Source organism: Pongo abelii, chromosome 21 (assembly GCF_028885655.2).
Source record: "Pongo abelii isolate AG06213 chromosome 21, NHGRI_mPonAbe1-v2.0_pri, whole genome shotgun sequence".
Taxonomy (NCBI): domain Eukaryota; kingdom Metazoa; phylum Chordata; class Mammalia; order Primates; family Hominidae; genus Pongo; species Pongo abelii.
In genome coordinates, this window is record NC_072006.2 from 53,863,709 (window position 1) to 53,887,852 (window position 24,144).

General features: G+C 44.8%; 1 protein-coding gene across 1 annotated transcript in view; it reads right to left on the bottom strand.

Moving 5' to 3' along the window:
• PTGIS (prostaglandin I2 synthase) overlaps window positions 1-23,673 on the bottom strand; it is a 66,731-nt gene extending 43,058 nt beyond the window's left edge. The window contains exons 1-3 of the mRNA XM_024239185.3: window positions 23,551-23,673; window positions 2,819-2,942; window positions 630-808 (exon numbers count right to left, since the gene is read on the bottom strand). Coding sequence (XP_024094953.2) covers window positions 630-808; window positions 2,819-2,942; window positions 23,551-23,624 — 377 coding nt within the window. The 5' untranslated portion in view covers window positions 23,625-23,673. The remainder of the gene's footprint in view (window positions 1-629; window positions 809-2,818; window positions 2,943-23,550) is intronic.
• Window positions 23,674-24,144: the final 471 nt, after the last annotated feature.

Consider the following 24,144-nt stretch of genomic DNA (forward strand, 5'->3'; position numbering starts at 1 on the left):
GGCAACAGAGAGAGACTCTGTCTCAAAAAAAATAAATAAATAAAATAAAATGATTCCTCCATATGTTCCAGGAGCTGTACCACTTCTAGCTATGTGGCCTGAGATAAGTCACTTCTCTGAGCTCCAGTGGCTGCATCTATGAAATGGGGCTGTAAGTTACTTAGCCTCCAGCATTGTTGTGAAGACTAATGAGATAATGCACACTGCCTGGCAGAGTATGGACTCAGAAATATTCATCATTCCACCCCTCTCCTTCATTTTACAGAGGAGGAAACAGAGGCTCAGAGAGGGAAAGAGGTTTGTCCAAAGTCACAATGCTAGGGTGTGATGGGGCTGGGATTTGAATTTAGGTGTGGCTGACCCAAACCCTGGTCTCCTCCTACTAAAATCAGGGCTGCCTCCAAAAAACAAAACAAAACAAAACAAAACAAAACACCAGAGATGAAGACAAAGAGTTCTTCTTCCACCTAATTCTTTTGGGTTGTTTTTTGTTTTGTTTCTGTTTGTGTTCTCAAGATGAAATGTCTTTACTGAACACTTGCTTTGAAACCAAGAATGACTTGGGCCACATGAGTAGAAGTGAATCGCCCACCCTGGCCCTCCCACAGGTGCCATCTCCAGCCACTCACGGTTTCATCCTGGCCTTTTCATCACTGGGGCTGTAATGTGGAAGCTGCACATCAAAAATCCTCTCCATGAGGAAGACGGCATAGGCATGGAAGTCGAGCCTGGTGCGAGGCTCCCACACAACCGCGTCGTAAGAGTGTGGGTCCAGGAGAACAGTGACATACCTGCCCCCAACCAGTATCTGTGGGAAGTTGCCAGGGATAGAGTGAGGAGTGTCACTGTGAACAGCAGCCGCTCTCAGTGGTCAGGGCCTTACTATGTGCCAGGCACTGCCCCACTGGACAGTAACACACTATGTTCTCTTATCTATGCCTCACTACCACCTACTACCCTGTGAGGTAGGGACCATCACTCACCCATTTATAGCTGAAAAAGTGAGGCTTAGAAAAAAGATGAAATGTGCCCAAGATCTCATAGCTGAGAAGTGGCAGGGCTAGGACTGGAATTTGGGAATATTGAGGCTTTTTAAAATCAAAGACTGTGTTCTCTACCACCTCACACTTAAGCACCTGCCATGATTATCTTGGTTATTGCCATATCTCCAGTAGCCAGGAGAGAAGGCAGCAGATGGATCCTGTGCACATCATGGATGGATGGATGGATGGATGGATAGTTGGATGGAAGAATGGATGGATGGATGGATGGAAGGAAGGATGGATGGATAAGTAGATGGATGAATGGATGGGTGGATGGATGGATGGATGGATGAAAGAATGGATGGATGGATGGAAGGAAGAATGAATGGATACATGGATGAATAGATGGATGGATGGATGGATGGATGCTGTTGGGTAAATTCCAGTGGGTGGATTGTAGAAGAGTAAATGGACAGATGGATGGGTGGGTGAATGGAGAAATGAATGGAAGGAAGGAAGGAAAGAAGGAAGGAGATTGCTGGGTAAATACTTGTAGATAGATGTTAGACAGGTGGATAAATGGAAGGATAGATCAATGAATCTATGTTGGATGGAAAGATGGATGGAAGGGCAGCTAGAGGTTGGTTGGAAACCAAATGTACCAATAAATGTTGGGTACATGGATGAGAGAATGCTAGGTAGATACTGGGTAAAGTGAAGGATGAATGTTGATTGGATGGAAGTTGAAAGGATACATGGAAGGTGGGTGGGTGGGTGGTGGTCTTTTGAATAGATGTTGTAAGGATGGATGGATGAGATATAAATAGATGTATATCCAGTGGAGAGACATTGAATACTGAATATAGCTGAGTGTTGGGTGGAAGTGGCAGATGAACAGAAAGATGTGTAGATAAACAGAAAAATGAAAGTTGGTGGAAACTGACTAGTTATCCCTCAGTATCCGTGGAGGATTGGTTCCAGGACCTCCTGCAGATACCAAAATCTATGGATGCTCAAGTCCTTGATTTAAAATGGCATAATATTTGCAAATAACCTACATGCATCTTCCCATATACTTTAAGTCATCTCTAGATTACTTATAATACCTAACACAATGTAAATGCTAAATAAATAGTTGTTATACTATATTTTTAGGGAAGAATTACAAGAAAAAAGTCTATAAAAGTTTAGTACCAACACATTTTTCCCCAAATATTTTCAATTCATGGCTGGCTGAATCCAGAGATATGGAACCCCCCATGGATACAGAGGGCCAACTGTATATGGATGAAAGTTGGATGAATGTTGGATCTATGAGTGGAAGAATGCTGGGTAGATCTGGGTAGACAGATGAAGGGATAGAAGATGGATAAAAGAATTGACAGACATCGGGCGAATCTATGGAAAAACTGATGGGTGAGTTATGGATAGATGGAGGTTGACGAATGAATGCTGAGTGGATATAAGGATGGAAGGATGCTTAGTAGACACCAGGTGGACAGGCAGAAGAATGGGATGGGAAGATGGATGTTGAACGGATGGAAATGGAATGGATAGATGGAGGTCAGCTGCATGGATATACATGTACTGGATAGATATTGAGTGACTGCATAACTCCACGCTGGGAAGAGCGAGAGGGAGACTGAAGGGATGATGTTAGGTCAGCGTTGGGTGTGCAGCTGGACAAGCAGCTGGATAGAAAGTTGGCTCGACCACTCAGATGGATGTTGGATTGGGGGGTTGGCATAGGGACAGACATTGAAGGAATCAGCAGAAACCAGATATGAGGCCCAGCTGCTCATCCCCATCCCTCCCGAGGCACAAGAGGCACTTACAGTAAAGATGTCACCGTGCTTCTCCTTCATCCTCGTGAGGAAGCTGGCGGCATCTTTTCCAAAGTCCAAGGCATAGCCCAACCAGGGGATGCTGCCCAGGTCCAGGGGAGGCTCACCGGGTCGCCTACAGAAGCCATGGCACTTGTCACCATTTGATAAGGCAAGGAAGGGCATCAAGAGTGTAGGTCGTAGGGTGTGATTTTGAATGGAGCAGTTGGGGAGGTAATCTGAATGGAGCACTCGGGGACATAATTTGGCTCAGGTTTTTACAGGATCTTTTTGGCTGCGGTGCAGAGAATGGACTGTGGTGGGTGGGAGCAGAGGCTAGGGGGTCAGCTCATGTCTGGTACATGGCATGGGTTCCATTAGAGGTGGTCATCTCTCTGTGGGTGAGGCGCCTCCCAGCACCCAACAGTGTAAGGACACAGAGTTGTCTGTGTGAGCCAACCTGGAGCAGGGTTTGGGTCACCCCACACACTCCCTGTCTTGCCCACAGAGAAAGGATGAGACTAGAGCGCACAGTTGGGTGGCAGAAGGCAGTGAAGGCACCGGCTTCATCACCACCCCGACCACCCCTCTTAGCTCAGAAGCTGAGGTTCTTCAGGTGGCAAAAGGCCAGGCTGTAGCCTGTGGAGATGTCCCCAGAGCACATGGTAGGTCAGCACAGGGGGTGGGCCGGGTGCATATGTGATCCTCAAGGTCAGGGAAATCTGTGAAAGCAGAGGAACTCCTCTGAGAACATAAGAACAATATTTCCAGCTCAACGAGGCAGGCGGAACTCTACGATGACCCACAGGGACCCACACCCTTGTATAATCCCCTCTACTGAGTAGGAGATAGATGGTACGGTTCACTTTAAGAAAAAATTATTCTCCTTAGTGGGCCTGACCTAACAGGTGGCAGGGGGCAGGGCTTAAAAGAGACAAGGCTCTTCCTGGCAAAAGAGATTGAAAGCATGAGAGGGACTGGGCATACTGGAGAATCTCTCTACTGGTTTTGAAGATGGAAGAGGCAACATGGAAGGAATCCAGGTAGCCTCTAGAGCTATGAGGGGACCTTGGCTGACAGCAGGCAAGGAGATGGGGACCTCAGGACCTCAGTCCTACAACTGCAGGCAAATGCATTCAGCCAGATTCCTCCCGAAGACTTCCCAGTAGGAAGACAGCCTGGCAAACACCTTGATTTCAGCCTTGTAAGTTGGAGTGCCGTGGGGCCATCTCGGCTCACTGCACCTCTGCCTTCTGGGTTCAAGTGATTCTCCTGCCTCAGCCTCCCATGTAGCTGGGATTATAGGCATGCACCATCACACCTGGCTAATTTTTTTGGTATATTTAGTAGAGACAGGGTTTTGCCATGTTGGCCAGGCTGATCATGAACTCCTGGGCTCAAATGATCCACCCACCTCAGCCTCCCAAAATGCTGGGATTACAGGTTTGAGCCACCTCAGCCTTGTAAGTTTCTAACCAAAGAACCCTGTCTCCCCATGCTGGCCTTCTGATCCACCGAACTGAGAGCTAATAAGTGTGGATTGTTTGAGGCCGCTTAGTGTATGGCACCTTGTTATGCAGCAATGAACAACAAACGCATGCAAACTTCCAGCATGCTTGTACCGGGCACTGCCCCCAGCCAAGCCTCATCTCATCCTCACCCACCACCCTCTGCAGGAGGGGCTGTCAGCTAATGAGAGCTGCAGTCAGGGTCATCAGATGAGCCTCACAATATTCCAGGGCTGGTGCTCACAGTGGACCTTTTAGAGGTCCCTAGACCCAGGTTACGATCCCTGTCGGAGCCACAGGGATGCAGAAAGCTCCCAGATACACCTCTGCTACATGAATGAATGAATGCATGAGAGAATCATCACATCTCTTCTTCTCACTATGGATTCATTCACTCATTCGCCAAACATTAACTATGAAGCAGGAACTGTTCTGGGTATCAAAGAGATAGCAGGGAACAGGGCAGACAAGATCCCTGACCTCATGTGGCTTAGCTACTAATAAGGGAAGACAGACAAAACATTTAAAAAGCAAAGTCACATAAGACAGTTCAACAATGAAAAGATGAATAACCTAGTTTTAAAATGCACAAGGAATTTGAATAGCCAGTTCTCCAAAGAATATACACAAAAGGCCCATAAGGCCAGACATGGTGGCTCATGCCTGTAGTCCCAACATTTTGGGAGGCCAAGGCAGAAGGATTGCTTGACACCAGGAGTTCAAGACCAACATAGTGAGATCCTGTCTCTACAAAAAAAAAAAAATTTAATTAGCTGGGTGTGGTGGCACGCACTTGTAGTCCTAGCTACACGGAAGGCCGAGGCGGGAGGATTGCTTGAGCCCATGACTTGGAGGCTGCAGTGAGCTGTGATCACACCACTGCACTCCAGCCTGAGCAACAGAACAAGACCCTGTCTCTTTAAAAAAAAAAAAAAAAAGCTGGGTGCAGGGGGACCAGGCCAGCCATGGTGGCTCATGCCTATAATCCTAGCACTTTGGGAGACTGAGGAGAGCGGATCACCTGAGGTCAGGAGTTCGAGACCAGCCTGGCCAACATGGTGAAACCCCATCTCTACTAAAAATATAAAAATTAGCCGGGTGTGGTGGCAGGCACCTGTAATCTCAGCTACTCAGGAGGCTGAGGCAGGAGAATCGCTTGAACCCGAGAGGTGGAGGGCCACTGCCCTCCAGCCTGGACAACAGAGCAAGACTTTGTCTCAAAAAAAAGAAGGGGAGGGGGTGCCAATAAGCACATGCATAGATGCTTAATACTATTAGTCGTGGGGGAAATGCAAATCAAAACTACAATGAAGTATAAGAAAGGAAAATAGAATCTCAGAACCCCAGTTCACTAGGCCAAAAGGAACAAATTAAGCTAAAAGCTGAGTCGTGCAAGAAACTGCCATTTCTTTTGTTCCTAAGCAGAGAGCTACAGATAAAAGGTTCAGTATCTTCACAGGCAGCTACTCACCTTGTCTTACATAAAGTGCCCATTTACTGAGCACGAGATGAATCCATCGTTGACTATTGCCTCACCTGCTCCTTTTCTCATGTAACATGTGGATGACCACACCCTCCCTCTTTCCCCTCCAGCCCACTTTTCCCCCTTTAAGTACTGAAACCCTCAAAGTCATCTTTGAAGAAAGGCACAGACCACAGACTGTTTCTGTGATTATGTGGTTTTTCTTCTCCCAGGCATTGTCCTTAACCTTGGTAAAATAAACATCTAAATTGATTGAGACCTAGCTTAGAAACTTTTTAGTTTACAAATTGGCGACCATGAAGGGACTCCACGGAGGTGGCCCTGGCCTTTGACAAATCTCCTGTTGGTGTTTGGTAACAGCTTGGTATCTGTCTTCATTGGTCAAACCAGTAAGGCTGGGAGCTCCCCGCTGCAGAGAATCCCGGATCTCTGAAAATTTGAGATCCAAGACAGCTAAAATTTGAGAGCTAAGTTTTATTGCACAACTCCTTTTCTGGAGTTTTACTTGCTTCCAACAAGGAAGGCAAGTTTTCCTGCTTCCATGACGATGGAGAGCAGGTATCTCCTTTCTGGAGTTTCAACTCACTTCCAACAGGGAAGGCAAGTTTGAAGGTTTTTTTCCTGCTTCGTAGATGGTAAAGTGCAGGCCAGACACAGTGGCTGACGCCTGTAATCCCAGCACTTTGAGAGGCCAAGGCAGGTGGATCACTTGAGGCCAGGAGTTCAAGACCAGCCCGGCCATCATGGTGAAACCTCATCTTTACTAAAAATACAAAAATTAGCCAGGTGTGGTGGTGCACGCCTGTAGTCCCAGTTACTCGGGAGGCTGAGGCAGGAGAATCTCTTGAACCCAGGAGGAGGAGGTTGCAGTGAGCTGAGATCGCTCCATTGCACTCCAGCCAGGGCGACAAAGCAAGACTCTGTCTCAAAAAAAAAAATAAAATAAAATTTAACCTGAAAGACTGGTTCAGGCCGTGGTGGGAAGTGGGGGTCGGACATGACTCATTATACCCTCCAGCATTCATATCAACACAGACCTTAAGTCTGATAAGAAACCTTTATATCTATTCGCTCTGAAGCCTGCTACCTGGAGGCTTCATCTGCATGAGAAAACTTTGGTCTTCACAACCTCTTATTATAACCCAGACATTTATTTCTATTAATAATAACTCTTGCAACCAATTGCCAATCAGAAAGTTTAAAATCCACCTATAACCTGGAAGCACCCCCCACATCAAGTTGTCCTGTCTTTCTCGACTGGACCAATGTATATCGTCAATGTATTTGATTGATGTCTCCTGTCTCCCTAAAATGTATAAACCAAGCTGTGCCTCGACCACGTTGGGCACATGTCATCAGGATCTCCTGAGGCTGTGTCATAGGCCATGGTCACTCATATTTGGCTCAGAATAAATCTCCTCAAATATTTTACAGAGTTTGACTCTTTTTGTCAACAGTGTTTATGTATGTGTGTGTGTTTATGTGTGTGTGTGTATGTATGTGTATGTGTGTGTATGCATGTGTGTGTGTGTGTATGCATGTGTGTGTGTGTGTGTGTGTATGTGTGTGTGTGTGTATGCCTTTATGCTTTCTTTTTTCTCTCCTAGGTTCTTGTTTTTTGAGAAAAAAATTTTTTCTTCCCAGTCGAGTGAATTCTGTTTTCTCCATTTATTCTGCCTGTCTCCCCTTCCTCTTGCTGCCCTCTGCTGCATAAGGGACCTAAAATAATTTCTAACAGCCTGGGATTCCTTAAAGAAAACAGAGAAGGTGCCAGACTCCTTCTGCGGAGAAACCTCTGTTTTTCCTTATGAAACCCTAAGAGTGTAAAAAGACAAGTTCCTCTCAGATCTTAAACTGATTGTTTTTGTATTGCATTATCTGATTTCTTTTTTTTTATTAATTAAAATAGCTATTACTACAGGGACTACTCTCGTGCATTTAAGAGAGGCAGTGGTTAAAACACTTAGAGAAATGCTTTTGTAACAAAGTGCACTGTAAAAGCATTACATGGCCTAGTCTCATGATATCTCTCTCCTTTTGGAGACCCAGGATTCAGTGTGGACTCTGCCCAGAGCTCAGAGGTCCAGTGAAAAGACAGAGACTAAATTTAAAACTACCTATCTAAATAAAATCGGTCTCCTCATAAAATCCTACAGTAGATTTCTATAATTTTACGTTTGGCTTGTGGCTTGGCATCCATTTTTAATCTCCCTCTAACACACCCAGTCTCTCTCTCTCTCTCTCTCTGTCTCTCTCTCTCTTTAGAGATATACATTTCCCTATCTGATTTTCACCCAAGAGTTGTTCCTTTAGTATGCAATATGCAAGTTTGGCTGACAGTTGCCTAGGGTAATGAAACAGGTTATCAAGAAATTGGAAGTCTAAGATAGTTGTCCTTTTTAGACCCAGGAGTCAAACCACTATAACTTAACAGCACCAGGACTTAAAAACGATACAGAAAGTTACATGGATGTAATAACTTTTATTTAAAATTGTTTTATATCAGCTTTCCTAGGCAAATAAAAACATAAAACAATTTAGACATATTAAGAAAAGCCAGGAGCTTTATAATAGGAGGAAAAAAAGGGGTCTTATGAATCTTATCAGATCTACTGCTGCCTGTCTAATATGTCTATGTGTTTATATGCCCTGTATATAATGTTTCACTACAAAAAATACATAAGAGGTCTAATTAATTGGCTTAAAGAAAAAAATCAAATACTTTATCAGAAAAATAGAAACTTTAAGCCCAAATGGTTTTTCAAGCTCACATGACTTAAGTAAATCTTTAACAAATAAGCTGGTTTTAAAATTATTGGTAAAATAAAATTAGAAATGATTTCAGAATTGTCAATATACATTATTGTTTTATATTTATTAGTCAAAGGGTTTTATATTTATCTCTGCTAGATATTATAAGGTGACAAAATTTGGCATGAGGATTATGAAGCTATAAATCTAGCCCAAAAGAGAATTATCGTTGTGTAACTTTTTGATAAATAAGGCATTTAATATTGTTCATTTAATGAAAACAGTTAAATCCTGAGTTATTGGCAAAAAAACAAAAAACACACACGTATTTAACTTTAAGGTTCTTACTTAAGTAAACATCTGAAATTCACAGCTATAAAAATGATTAACAGGGAAATAACTTTAGTGATTATCACAGTTTTCATAAGTAATCTAGGTAAACTATTTAAAAAATTAATTAGGTAAATGTAAAGAAATAAATGCTTATAAATAAATGTCATATAATTCAGAATCTAAAGTGATATTAAATTAAATAATAGATACCCATTAAATGTCTGGGTCATTTCCAATTTTTCCTTAAAAAGTTACAGAAAAACATTTTTCTTAAAAAAGTGTTCTTATTAAAAGGAAATAGTTTTGTCTAATTCAAAAGTTGTTTATTAAACAAGGTAAAAAGAATAAGTAAATAACAGAGATGTAAAGAAAATTATAAAGGGGTATCTTTGGCAAGAAAGGTTAAAAGAAAAATAATTTTATATGGAAAGAATCCTGCAAAAATTTTTTGTCCTAAAATAAAATGATAGACCATTTATGAAAGAGAGATGTTTAGGGTAAAACAGGAAGCATGTTGTAAATGGTTTGTGTAAGTCATAATAAGGTTTATAAAAAGAGAATTTATGAAAAAAACTTTATGTGATCAAGTTGACTATAATAATTAAAAGGAAATTATTTATAATAGCCTTTCTAGAGATTGTGTTTTGATATTAAAAATGCACTAATACACTAAAGAATTGATTAGAACAAAATTTTCTTAAGGTGTTGTTTTACTGTTAATAAAATCACATGAGATTTTAATTTTTTTAACCCAAAAGTTCAACTTTTATTGCATCTTGCCATTTTCAGCTTTCTCTCCTCTTTGAGAAGGACTGAGAGAATAATTCTCTCCTTCAACATTTTCGTCAGCTCATATAAATTTTTTCCCTCAGGTCCTATCTGTTGTAGCCTGATGCTAAAAATGTTTTATCATAAAGGTCTAAAGGAAATGTTTTCGTCCAATATAACATTCTGTGCTCCTGGCATTTCTTAATATGTCTAAATTGTTCTGTGTTTTGATTTGCCTAGGAAAGCTGATATAAAAAATTTTTTAATGAAGGTTATTACATCCATGTAACTTTCTGTAATTTTTTAAAGTCCTGGTGCTGTTTAGTTACAGGGCTTTGACTCCTGGGTCTAAAAAGGACACCGAGTCCTGCTAAATCTTAAACACTGACAGCAGTTAAAACATCATCTTCAGACCTAGGAGGAGATGACATTCAAAATAAGCTGCATTTGTGAGACATGGAGCCAGAAATGAAAACTATTCAACCTCTCTATCATGATATCCCATATCTCTTTCATGATAGCCCAGGGACTATCATGGAAGAGGCGGGCATATGAGATTGTAAGGGCTGATTCTGAGAGATTAAATTAGTTCAGAGTTTCTCTATTAATTAAACATTAACATCAAAGGCACACTGATGCAAGACCAGCATCTGGGCTCCTGTGTCAGATTAACAAGGTTTTCTTGAAGCATTATCCCACCCTTTAAAAAATTATAAAAGTTTAGAAAATGGTTTATGGAAATTACATCTTAGGGTCAAGATGATTAAAATTTAATAGATTTGTTTATAAGATTTGAGAAACAGGATTTAATTGGCCTCATGCTGTCTTTATTAGAGCTTATTATTTGGAAAATTAAGTCTCCTCTCTCAAAGAATAAAGGTTTTTAGGCCAGGTGTGGTGGCTCATGCCTGTAATCCCAGCACTTTGGAAGCTGAAGCGGGTGGATCACTTGAGGTCAGGAGTTCAAGACCAGCCTGGCCAACATGGTGAAACCCCGTTTCTACTAAAAATACAAAAAAAATTGGCTGGGTGTGGTGGCAGGTGCCTATAATCCCAGCTAGTCGGGAGTCTGAGGCACAAGAATTGCTTGAACCTGGGAGGTGGCGGTTGCAGTGAGCCAAGATTGCACCACTGCACTCCAACCTGGGCGACAAAGTGAGAGTGTCTCGAAAAAAAAGAGAATAAAGGTTTTTGCCTTTTTTCTGAAATCTCTGAATTATACCTTTGGCTAAATGAATGACTTATTTTACAATAACCTGTGATTCTATTTTGTGATATCAAGTGTTTTAAACTTTCTATATTTGACAAACTTTCCAAAATAAAATAGTAAATTCAGTCCTTTTGACCTCATTAATTTTTCGGCATTAGGTCCTCTGAAGTCCAAAAGAGACATATTCGGCTTATTGGGTAAAATAAAATCATACAGGAAGTACTGTCAAATATGAAATGATGTTTAATCTTCTTTGGATTATATTTATATAAATGAGTTGTTTATATAAATGAGTATGTGTTCCAAAATTGTATGATTCCTGTGATTCTGATATGACTTAGTATACATCATCAGTAGTAATTATGATTATTATGTAAAACTATTGAATACCACAGAAGTAACCAAATTTCCTTGTCAATTGTGTCTTTAACTATGGCTGTTCTAAGACTTTTGTCATCCACAATTGTTTTAGTTTGATCCTTTTGTTGGTGATTTATAATCAGCTATAGAACTCTGAGGAGTACTCTTAAATATGGGCTTCTGACAACCTTAGAGATTGTGCCATTGGAATGGAGAGAAAAACTTCCAGGACTGTCATGAAGAGCTGATGTATTCATGAGGACTGCTAATCCAATCTTGAGCAGAACAGGAGTTAATTGCATGAACTGAACTAACAGGAGATTGAAATAATCTTTTATGAGTTTTTGTTTAAAACATTTGTTGATTCTTTTTGTTTTGTTTTACAGAGTCAAGAAAACTTTCTCTTCTTTTAAGCTATTTATAGCTTTTAACAATTCAGTAAAGTATACTCTCATGAGAAAAATTTAAAACAGAATTTCTTTCTCTTTACCTATTTTTTCCAAAACTTGGAAACTATTTGTGAGTATTCTTAATTTATGGCAATGTAGTTATTTGCATAAGTATCTTTTTTCTTTTATAACAGGGCATAATTGGAGACACTGGTTATTTTACCAAGGCTTTAACTGGAATGACATATTTTCAGACTACTTTGAGAAAATGAGGCTGAACTATAGAGCTAATAAAAGCACCTTGGAAAAACTGGCTTCATACACCCTGTCCTTTACAGGGTCCTGACCTGTGGAAAGTAAAGAATGTCACTTTCTGAATTCACTCAATTCATACAGGTATCTGCAGGCACAGCTAAATCCTTGGCTGAGTGTGAGGCTTTTAAAAAGGTCTAAACTTAGATTCCTTATGGAAAAGCTTTCAGCAAAGCCAGTTTTAAAAAGAGAGAGCTCATATGGCAAATGATCAGTCTTGCTGCATTTTATGAAAATAATCAAGCCAAGTATAATAGAACTAAAACTTATTTTACAAATAAGTTGGTCCTACTATGATTTTGTCTTTAATAAAATCGGGGAATGGGAGAGAGAAAAGTCACATTTCAAAATTAACTGTAGTACACCTGTTAATAGATTCTAGCCTTGTCTAATGTTTTTCCATTTTTATTATTTTCTACAATTTGGACTGAATTCTAAAAATTCTCCTGGCTACAAGTCTCCAAAATAATGTTTTCAATGTTCTCCCTTCTTTCTTTTTCCCCCCCACCCTCATTTTTCCTGATGTGAAATCACTAAAAGTTAAGCTGTGCTTTTCTTAAAGCCCTATAAACTGAACTTAAACTTTGGAAGAAAATAAAAGCAATCTCTTCATATACATAAATCATTTTCATACCTGCCTACTGATACATGGACTTGAGAGTAATGTGGTCTCTATCAGTTTTCCAGGCTCATTCTTTCTTTTTTGTTTATCTGTTTATTTCCTCCTTTTTTCCTGTTTTCTTTCTCTCTTATTTTCTTTGTGCGATGTGAGACTTTACAACCTACTAAAACTGAGCTTTCCTAACAATGTGGGACCTATTTGTCTAGAAATAAACCATCCTAGACATGAGAGATCAGACAAAACCTGAGACCAGAGACTCATTTTCTTCTAAAATGCTTTCTCCAAAAGATCTTAAGTAGAAAAGGGGGGCAGGCATACATGGTGGTTCATGCCTGTAATCCCAGCACTTTGGGAGACTGAGACAGGAGGATCACTTGAGCCTAGGAGTTCAAGACCAGCCTGGGAAACAGAGCGAGACCCCATCTCTACTGAAAATTTAAAAAATTAGCCCAGCAAGGTAGCACATGCCTGTAGTCCCAGCTACTAGGGAGGCTGAGACAGGAAGATCGCTTGAGTCTGGAAGGTTGAGGCTGCAGAGCAAAAACCCTGTAGGAAGAAAGAAAAGAAAAAAAAAGAAGAAAAGAAAACCAGGGAGAAAAGAAAACCGGGGAGAAAGGAAAATAAAAACTCAGGACACCAATTCACTCCGCCATAAGGAAAAAATTAAGCTGAAAGCTGAGTCATGCAAGAAGCTGCTTTTTCTATTGTTCCTAAGCAGAGAGCTACAGATAAAAGGTTCAGTATCTCCATAGGCAGCTACTCTATGCTCACCTTATTTTATGTAAAGTGCTGATTTACTGTGCATGAGACAAATACATCATTGACTATCGCCCTACCCGCTCCTTTTCTCTTGTGACATGTGGATTACCATACCTTCCCTCTTTCTCTTACAGCCCACCTTTCCCCCTTTAAATATTGAAACTCTCAAAGTCGTCTTTGGAGAAAGGCACAGACCTCTCTTCTGGGCATGTCCTTAACCTTGGAAAAATAAACATCTAAATTGATTGAGACCTATCTCAGACACTTTGGTTTACAGGTACCACTTCACCCACCAGGATGGCCATAATAAAAACAAAAATTTTAAAAAAGGAAAATAAGGCTGGGCATGGTGTCTCATGCCTATAATCCCAACACTCTGGGAGGCCAAAGTGGGAGGATCTCTTGATCCTAGGAGTTCAAGACCAGCCTGGGCAATATGGTGAGACCCTATCTCTACAAAAAAATACAAAAATTAGCCAGGTGTGGTGGTGTGCACCTGTAGTCCCAGCTACTCAGGAGGCTGAGGTTGGGGGATCGCTTGAGCCTAGGAGGTGGAGGCTATAATTAGCTGTGATTGTGCCACTGGACTACAACCTAAGCAAGAGAACGAGACCCTGTCCCCACCACCAAAAAAAGGAAGAAAATAAGTGTTAGCAAGGATGTGGAGAAATGAGAACCCTCATACATTGCTGGTGGGAATGTAAAATCGTGCAGCTGCTTTGGAACGCAGTCTGGCAGTTCCTCAAAACGTCAAGCATAGACTTACTACAAGACCCAGCAATATACCCCAAAGAATTGAAAACGTTGGATCTTATACAAATGTATACACTATTATTCGTAAGCAGCGTCAGAGGCGTTCAAACCAGAGCGACTCCATGTTGAATAGGAGCTGGGTAAAATGAGGCTGAGACCTGCTGGGCTGCAATCCCAGGAAGAAGTTAGGCAATTTTTTTTTTTTTTTTTTGAGATGGAGTTTCGCTCTTATTGCCCAGGCTGGAGTGCAATGGCGCGATCTCAGCTCACTGCAACCTCCGCCTCCCAGGTTCAAGTGATTCTCCTGCCTCAGCCTCCCAAGTAGCTAGGATTACAGGAATGAACAACCATGCCTGGCTAGTTTTGTATTTTTAGTAGAGACAGGATTTCATCACGTTGGTCAGGCTGGTCTCGAACTCCTGATCTCAGGTGATCCACCTGCCTCCGCTTCACCAAGTGCTGGGATTAGAGGCGTGGACCACCATGCTTGGCCAGGAAGTTAGGCATTCTTAAGCGCAGGATGTTTACGATCAAGGGAACAGGTTAATAATGCTTACCCAACAGACCCAAGACTTAACAGATCCAGGACTTAACAGACCCAGGAAACGTCCTGATGTCCCGATATTTTATGAACAAAAGCCTTCTTGGTTTAAGTTTTGCTTTAACGATAATAATATAGATTCTTATGGAAGACAGTAGATAACAATCCTTTGTCCCCAGCCCTTGTGGTAGAAGAGCACACCTCTCCCATGATTTTTATCTTCTATATAAACAAGAAGAATTGTACGTAAGGCAGACACATTCCTCCTCTTGCCTTCAGAAACGCCCTGGTCTGTCTATGGTGTGGCCACTCTTTCCTTCCTTTACCTTCTTAATAAACTTGCTTTCACGTTACTCTGTGAACTCACTCTAAATTATTTCTTGCCTGAGATCCAAGAACCCTCTCTTGGGGTCTGGATCAGGACCGCTTTCAGGTGACAGCAGCATTATTCATAATAGCTGAAAAGTGAAAACAACTCAAGTGTTCACTGAGTGACGAATGGATAAACAGAATGTGGTGTATCAATGCTATGAAACGTTACTCAGCCACAAAAGGGAATGAAGTACTGATTCATGCTACGATGTGGGTGAACCTTAAAAACATTAAGCCCAGTGAAAGAAGCCAGACACAAAAGGCCACATATTGTATTAATTCATTTATATGAACTGTCCAGAATTGGGAAATCAATAGAGACAGAAAGTAGATTAGCGGTTGCCCGGGGCTGGAGGAGGGGGAAATGGGGAGTGACTGCTAATGGGTACATGGTTTCTTTTAGGGGTGATGAAAATATTCTGGAATTAGATGATGGTGATGATTGCACAACCCGGTGGATACACTAGAAATCATTGAATTATACTTTTTTTTTTTTTTGAGACGGAGTCTTGGTCCGTTGCCAAGGGGGGAGTGCAATGTCGCGATCTTGGCTCACTGCAACATGCACCTCCCAGGTTCAAGCAATTCTCTGCCTCAGCCTCCCGAGTAGCTGGGATTACAGACACCCGCCATCACGCCTGGCTAATTTTTTGTATTTTTAGTAGAGATGGGTTTTATCATCTTGGCCAGGCTGGTCTTGAACTCCAGACCTCGTGATCCACCCGCCTCAGCCTCCCAAAGTGCTGGGATTACAGGCGTGAACCACCGCGCCTGGCTAAATTATACACTTTAAAAGGGGAGCTGGAGTGCAGTGGCATGATCATAGTTGACTATAACCTCAAACGTTTGGACTCACGCAATCCTCCAGCCTCAGCCTCCCGAGTAGCTGGCACTATAGGCACACGCCATCACACCTGACTTTTTTTTTCTGTTTTTTATAGAGACAGGGTCTTGATGTATTGCCTAGGTTGATCTTAACTCTTGGGCTCAAGCACTTCCTGTCTCAGCCTCCCATAGTGCTGGGATTACAGGCATGAGCCACTATGCCCAGCCCAAAAGGGTGAACTTAATGGGATATGAATTATATTCCATTAAAGAAAAAAGAAAGCAGGGTGGTGTGAGACAGTCATGGGGGCTAGTTTACAAAAGGTGGTCAAGGAGGGCCTCCTCAAGAGATGCCACATGAGCAAAGACCAGAAGGATGTGAAGGGAGTGCTCTGGGAGGGGCAGGGAGAAGAGTGTTACAGGCAGAGGCAACAGCAAGTGCAAAGGCACCGGGGTGGGAGCATGCTCGGTGAGGTTTTCAACACAGCAGGAGCCAGCGTGGCTGGAGTGGAGAGTGTGGCGGCGAGACGTAGGTGATGATGCTGGAGATGACTTTGTGGACCACGAGGGCCAAGGCCAAGGTGAGAGTCTGGCTGTTATGCCACGTGTGGCAGGGACCCACTGGAGGGTTTGAAGCAGGAGCCAATAAGTGATGTGACCATGCTTTTAAAGGGTCATACTAGAGAAAGACAAGAGGAAGGAAGGAGATGTGTCAGGGAACTACTGTGACTCCTCAGGAGAGAAATGTGATGGAAGCAATGGCCATGGTCCCCGGGGAGCCAGGCCTAACATCTGAGTCTCCCACTTTCAGCACAGGGCCTTTTGTTCCATACCCAGCAGTTCAGGGAAGCAGCCACTTCTCTTCCTCCTTTCCCCCTCCCTCTCTACCTCCCTCTGCCCCTGTCTCCTGCTCCCTCTTTCCCTCTACCTGGCTGCCCCCAATATAACCCAAACGGTGGGACAGGTGGTGGACAGGTGGTGGACAGGTGGTGGACAGGAGCAAATGGCCAGGCTGGGAAAGATGGGAGCAGAACCAAAGATGAAATTTGAGAGCCTAGGAAGTGCCTCTCCCAACCATTCCCTCCTCTCCCCAGCCCATCCCGGCTTCTCTAGTCAAAGAGGAGACTTGCGAATTTGAGCTCTGTGAGTCTAAGGAGGTGCAGGGCCTTTCCTTGCACCTCATCTTTTTGTGAGCCCCTGGGCTAAGACCACTTCTCCTGAAGTCTCCACGTGTCGTGCTGCCCAAGTAGCCTTGGAATAACTGGTTCATGGCAGCCCCCTTCCAGCCCAGGTCAGAGCCTGGCAGACTGGACCCAGGAGCAGTGATTTTTGCATAAGAGGCAGGAGGGCATGGTCATGATGAGCCCAAACTTTAGCACCATACTTCCTCGCTTCAAATCCCAGCCACACTTCTTGCTGGCTGTGTGACTTAGCTTCTCCATGCCTCTATTTCCTCACCTGTAAAATGGGAGCAATAATGCTACTGACTGCATTGGGCTGTGCTGAGGATGAGGGGAGTTACAGAGCACCGGGCACCTAGTAGCTGGGGAGCAGCTGAGAAGCAGGAACAGTAAGATTCCTGGGCACCATTTACCTAGTGCCAACTACACATCAGGTGCTATACTTGGCATTTTCCAAACGTTTCCTTGTTTGGAAATAATGGCTAACATTTAATGAACCCTGTTGGTGTGGGAGACACCACACTGAGGACTTTATCCCAGTGACTTAATGAATCCTCCCCCTAACCTTATGAGGAAGCAATGATTACTGCCAGGCCCATTTTACAGAGGAGAAAACTGAGGTGCAGAGGGCTAAGTCACATGCCAGAGGGCCCAACATAGAGGACTTGGGTTTCTAATCCAGACAGGTCTGGCTGCAGTGCCCACGCTCTTGACACTGGCCCCCAGTCACCCTAAGTGGGCATTTTCACCTCCATTTTGCAGAGATATTCCAGAGACCTACTCAAACGCAGGCCCTGAAATTTTCTCCTAAATCATCTTTGCAGGTGGGAGCAGGCTTCCTTTCCCTGCCTTTCTCCTGGCTGTGGCTGGAGCTCCCCAGCGAGCCAGGTGTTATTCCTGGCAGCTTTCCTCTTTCCCCAGAAAAGTCCCAAGGAGGCGCAGACAAAGGCAGGAAGCCTGGAGCCAGGCGCCTGACCCCTGATGTTGGCTCCTCCAGCCTTGGGCCCTCAATCCAGCTCAGGCCGTGGCCACATTCCAGGGTGACTCAGCCTGCAGCCAGCGGAGGCGAAGGAGGCTCTGTTTTGGGGACCGTGGGCTCTAGCCCCACCCACGACACTCTCACTTTTTTTAGGCACTGTCAGGCCCTGGCAGGCAGGGCGGTGGGCCCTGACCTTTCCATCCCCGGCTCCTGCCCACACAGCTGGTTTCCTGCCCACCCTGGGTCAGATTCCAAGGCATCTTTTCCGATTCCCGACTGGAGCCCCATCACATGGGTTCCTCTAAAAACGGCCTATTCCTCACTCACCGACCCCTGTCGCCTGCCCTGGATCTCTCTCCCACTTGACCCTTTGTGAACCAGGGAAAGGAGTCAAGGATGGGAAGTCACCCGCCTCCATGCCGCCTGACGTATGGCATCTTCACTAGATGGAAGAACCATGAGGGGAGGACGTGTTGTTCACTCCAGCACTCAGAACACTGCCTGGTCTGAATGAATCATGTATGCAGTCGGTGCTCAATGGGCAGCACCTGCCTCCCAGAGTTGCTGACAGGGTTAAGAAAGCCAATGTAGGTTAAGCACCTGACACAGAGTCCATCTTCTAGATTGTCCAGAGCAGAGGCTGGCATGGTTCAGCTGTGCAATGTTGGGTAGACTGCCCAACCTCTCTGTTCAATCATTTCAACTCAATGCAGGGCCTTAAGCTCTGGGAGGATTTGATGGGGAACAAAAGGGGGCTTAGTTGCACAGCTGAGCTGGAGCAACCCAAAATTCTGTTTAACCTGCTTAACCCATTCTTTCCCCAGAGCTCACCCACAGGCCTCCAGGATTTTCAGTCTGCCATTAACAGGGTTTCCCAGATGCTCTTCCATACCTGCCCCGCACTGCTACCACTGTGCAGAAAAAGCACATGGCCTTGCCCTAATTTTTTTTTTCTGGTTTTTGAAATAGACACAAATTCACAGAATTATTTCTCAACACAGGAAAAAACAGCAGAGGAAGTACAGTGGTAACTACAGTAGCTGCATACTGGAGAGGCAATAGGCAGTAGTGGGGACTGTGGCAAGGTTTAGAGAGGGTGCTACCACTGAGTCCCAGGAAAGTATTGCTGATCTTCCCATTTTTCAGAAGAAGTTGGAAATCTAGATTTTTGTGTATGGAATCCCCCAATTTTCTCCCCTTGTCCCACACAGCACAAACCCAGCCCATCCAGGGCTGAATCCAGTCATGGACCACTGTTGGGTGACCTCTGGTCAGTGCATGTTAGAATGAGACAGGTTTATTCGTGCCTACAAATTCTGCATCCTGCAAGGGCCCAGACCAGCCACTGGGCCACAGGGACTCTCGCTTGATGCCACTATGCCTTCTGGACCCCCAGAAAAGGAGCCTCCCAACCAAGAGATCTCTCTCGGTGCTCCCTGTGGTGGTCACACAAGCCCAAAGAAAGAGATGCAGTAGCCTGGTGATATGGCTGAGGCTTGAGAGACCACCTCCCTGACCCACCTCAAAGTGCAGATAAACTGAGGCCTGGGAAGCAAGAAGAATGTTTCTGATACTCACAAGGCAAATTAATTAGCTTCAAGGGGCCCACAAGCCATACTCCTAACGCTCAGCTCACCACCCTCATGTTCACTGAATGGGGCTTGAAAATTCTTGCTGTAATTGCAGAAATTTGAATTTGAACTGGGAACTAGATGATATTAAGAATTATCTTTTTATGTTCTCAGGCAAGAAAATAGAATTGTAGTTGTCATTTTTATATGCATTCTGAAATATTCAAGGGTGGAATATTAAGACATCTAATTTTTTTTTTTTTTTTTTGAGACGGAGTCTCGCTCTGTTGCCCAGGCTGGAGTGCAGTGGTGCAAGCTCTGCTCACTGCAAGCTCCACCCCCCGGGTTCACGCCATTCTCCTGCCTCAGCCTCCTGAGTAGCTGAGACTACAGGCACCCGCCACCACACCTGGCTAATTTTCTGTATTTTTAGTAGAGACAGGGTTTCATCGTGTTAGCCAGGATGGTCTCAATCTCCTGACCTCGTGATTGGCCTCCCTCAGCCTCCCAAAGTGCTGGAATTACAGGCGTGAACCACCGTGCCCAGCCTATGTCTGATATTTTTTAAACAATGTTAATGACTGTCAAATCAAGGTATGGGTACATGGGGGTTCTTACTGTATTCTTTTTCTTTTTCTGTATAGTTGAAATGTTTCCTAATTTAAAAGTTTTAAATTAAATTCTAGAGGTAAAGACGGAGTTGCTCACTCCCAGAAGTAGTGGTTTCTTACCGGGATAAGCATGAATTTTGGAGAGGCCTAGATGTGGAATATAATTTTTGTATGACCTTGGGAAAGTCACTTCATCTTTTTTAACCTCAGCTGTATGATAAGGGTGATGGAAATTACCTCAAGGCTTGGTCAGGATAAAGAAATGAGACAAGGGAGCTGGAGAGCCTTGTTTATTTTAACCGAAACTGGATCACCATTCACACGGCATCAGGGGTCACCCACTTGTTTCACTTGTTTGTCCTTTTTTTTTGAGACGGAGTCACTCTGTCGCCCAGGCTGGAGTGCAGTGGCGCATCTCAGCTCACTGCAACCTCCACCTCCCGGGTTGACGCCATTCTCCTGCCTCAGTCTCCTGAGTAGCTGAGACTACAGGTGCCTGCCATCACCCCCCGCTAATTTTTTTTGTATTTTTTTAGCAGTGACGAGGTTTCACCGTGTTAGCCAGAATGGTCTCGATCTCCTGACCTCGTGATCCGCCCTCCCGGCCATTGTCCTTCTTTAAGAATCTTTTGCTTGTAGTTGCATCTCTTAGTATCTTAAGGTCACATGGTTCTAAGACTTTTGAGTGTTCAGATTACCAGTATAACGTGTGGGAAGAATGAGAATTCATTCTTCCTGTGAATTAAAAATTCTTGCAAAGCGAGGCATGGTGGTTCACACCAGTAATTCTAGCACTTTGGGAGGCTGAGGTGGGAGGATCGCTTGAGCTGAGTTTGAGACCATCCTGTACAACATAGCAAGATGCCATCTCTACAAAATTTTTAAAATTAACTGGGCATGGTGGCACACACCTGTAGTCCCAGCTACTCAGGAGGCTAAGATGAGAGGATCACCTGAGCCCAGGAGTTCAAGGCTCCAGTAAGCTATAATTGTACACTGCACTCCAGCCTGGGCCACAGTGTGAGATCCTATCTCTAAAAGTAAAAGCTAAAAATTCTTACAGCCCAGAGTTTTAATCCAGACAGACCTTGAGCAAGTTGCTTAGCCTTTCTGAGCCTGTTTCCTCCTCTGTAAAATGGAGATAACCAGTGTTCCTAGCTGAGCTGGAAGGAGAAAGTGAGATTAGGGATCTAAACTGGGGTCCCCAGGGTCCATGCACCTACCCTCAAGCTGCCAGTGACCCTCATTCCCACACTTCTCCCCACTACCCACTGTTGACCCTTCCAAGGTGCCCGCAGGTATAAAAATCAAAGGCTCAGCAGGGTGCAGTGACTCACGCCTGTAATCTCAGCACCTTGGGAGGCCAAGGCGGGCGGATCACCTGAGGTCAGGAGTTCGAGACCAGCCTGGCCAACATGGAGAAATCCTGTCTGTACTAAAAATACAAAAATTAGCTGGGCATGGTGGCACATGCCTGTAATCCCAGCTACTGGGGAGGCTGAGGCAGGAGAATCGCTTGAACCCGGGAGGCAGAGGTTGCGGTGAGCCGAGATCTTGCCATTGTACTCCACCCTGGGCAACAAGAGGGAAGCTCCATCTCAAAAAAACAAAAACAAAAACAAAAAAAGAGCCCATAACTTATTCACGTGATGGAAGACTCCAGAGAGGATCAAAAGAATGGATTCGATCTCCATGTAGCAAAAAGATCTGCTTGTAGCAAAAACAACAGATGTCAAAACTAAAATCTGGAGTGAAAAGAGCAAGCATCATAATGTCTGAAAACATTTCTATACAGTGTATTGAGAAAGCCTGACAGGAAAAATAATTCATTTCTTCACTGAGACATTTATTCACTGTCCTTTTCTTGTTTTAAGGCAAATGATTGACTACATAGTTGTAAATAGCAGCTGAAAAGATGTCTGGAGGTTGAAGAAAAATACAGTGAGCTTATTGTTTGAAAATTCAACTACCATATTGTTTAAAAATCAAAAAGTTCCCAAGGTTTCCGGAATTTTCAGACACGAATGTAAACTAACTCTCTCTTGCATGGCTCTGTATTAGCTACAAGCTCATGTCGATGTATGTAAGAGTAATTTTTATGTAAGAGTAATTTTTAAAACATCTGGGAGACTGAGGAGGTATGAAAACTAAAGGCAATGTGGTAACTTAGGGCCGGATCCTGAACAAAAAGAGGACAGTAATGGGAAACTGGATAAAATCCCATAAAGTTTGAAGTTTAGTTAAAAGTAATGGACCAGTGTTGGTTTTTAGTGGTGACAAATGTCCCATAACAATGTAAGATGTTAACAATAGGGAAAACAGGGTGAGAGAAATACAGGAACTTTTTGTACTATCTTTGCAACTTTCTGTAAATCCTAAACTAGTCTAAAATAAAAAGTATATATTTTTTAAATATGGAAGGGTCTACCCAGACTGAGCAACACGAGAGGCCCAGAGAGGGAGAGAGGACTAGACTTCAGGGGCTGGGGGAGGGTTAAGGGGTTTCGGTCTTATCTATAACAGGATAAATATTTGTGTTAAGTCGAATGTATTCAGCTATTCCTTATGCAATTCAAGTTAACTTAAAAAATATTTTATGAAAAGGAGAGCTACAGCTATCTCCTTGATTTGAGGCTGTCTTTACTCTTTCTCCTAAATCACAGATGCTCAATGGAGCTGGAAAACCTTTGGGACCAGAGGCTGTGACATCTGACCCTGGCTCCGTTCTGTCCAGGCTGTGGGATCTCAGGGGAAGGTAGAGACTTCACAGGCCTCAGTTTCTCCCTGGCGAAGGAAATTACTAAGCCCACCGACCCGCCTCTTCTAGACGGGGAATCCCGGGGTGGGTGGTTCCAGGGCATGATCAAGACATCCCCCAGGGGCTCTACACTCCGCTGGCTCAACACTCCCATCTGTGTAATGGGTTGAGGAGCGAGGCTACCCCTATAGGACTGCTGAAAGCAAGGCAGGGTTTGACAGCGCGTAGGTGGGTGCCGGGTGCAGGCAGAAGCTGGAGAGTGGAGAGCGCTTCTTCCACCCGGGCCACGCCGAGGCTGTCCCCGCACGGCTCCCCACCCACAAACCCTCGGTCCTCACCTGAAACCCCCTCCTAGGTCCCTGCCGTCGCGCTAAGGGCCAGACCCGGACTTGTCGCGGTGGGCAATTCGCCCCGGGGGACCTACCGGACCCCGCACCTTCCCACCTTGCACCTTCTTGGCAGGGGGCGCACGGCCTGGTCCCCTCACCCAGGTGCGGGGCCCCGGGACTCCCACCTCCGAGGGTCTCGCTTTGCCCGGGATACTGGAGCGGGACTCGGGCCGGGCCGGGCCGGCCGCGGGCTCCGAGACCCTTGGGCTGCAGCCCGGGCGGGAGCCGCCCCCTTTGTCTGGCGGGGCCGAGAGGAGCGGGACACTCACCGCGTGCGGCGGCGGCTCAGTAGCAGCAGCAGCAACAGCGCGGCCAGGAGGCCGAGGAGCGCGGCCCAAGCCATCGCGGGGCTGGCGGGGCTGGCGGGGCTGGCGGGGCTGGCGGGGCTGGCGGGGCTGGCGGGGCTGGCGGCCTGGCCCACTCCCAGGTAAAGTTCCCCGCCCCCACCCGCCTCGCCCCTCCCACTCCGCCCACCCCGGCCCGCTTTGGGGCGGGGTGGGGGGGGGGAATGGGGCCCTCCGAGGTCCGCAGGGGTCGGCCCGGGGCGCTCTGGGAGAACCCCCGCTCCCCACAGCTCAGGCCTGGACGGAAAACGTGGGAGGGAGGGGAGGGGAGAGGGAGGGGGAGGGGGCGGAGGGGATGTGGTGGGCTGGGGAGTGATGGGGGAAAGGAGATAGATGTGGTGGACTGGGGGGTGATGGAAGGGAAGGGAGAGGGAGAGGATGTACAGGAAGGAAGAGATTATATGTGGGGAGGGAAGAGGGATGGGGAAGATGGGAAAGGACTTTTGGGGAAGGGAAGGGAAGGGGAGGGAATCTGGGAAGACAGAGGTGCGATGGGGAGACAGCGAAGGAGGTATGGGG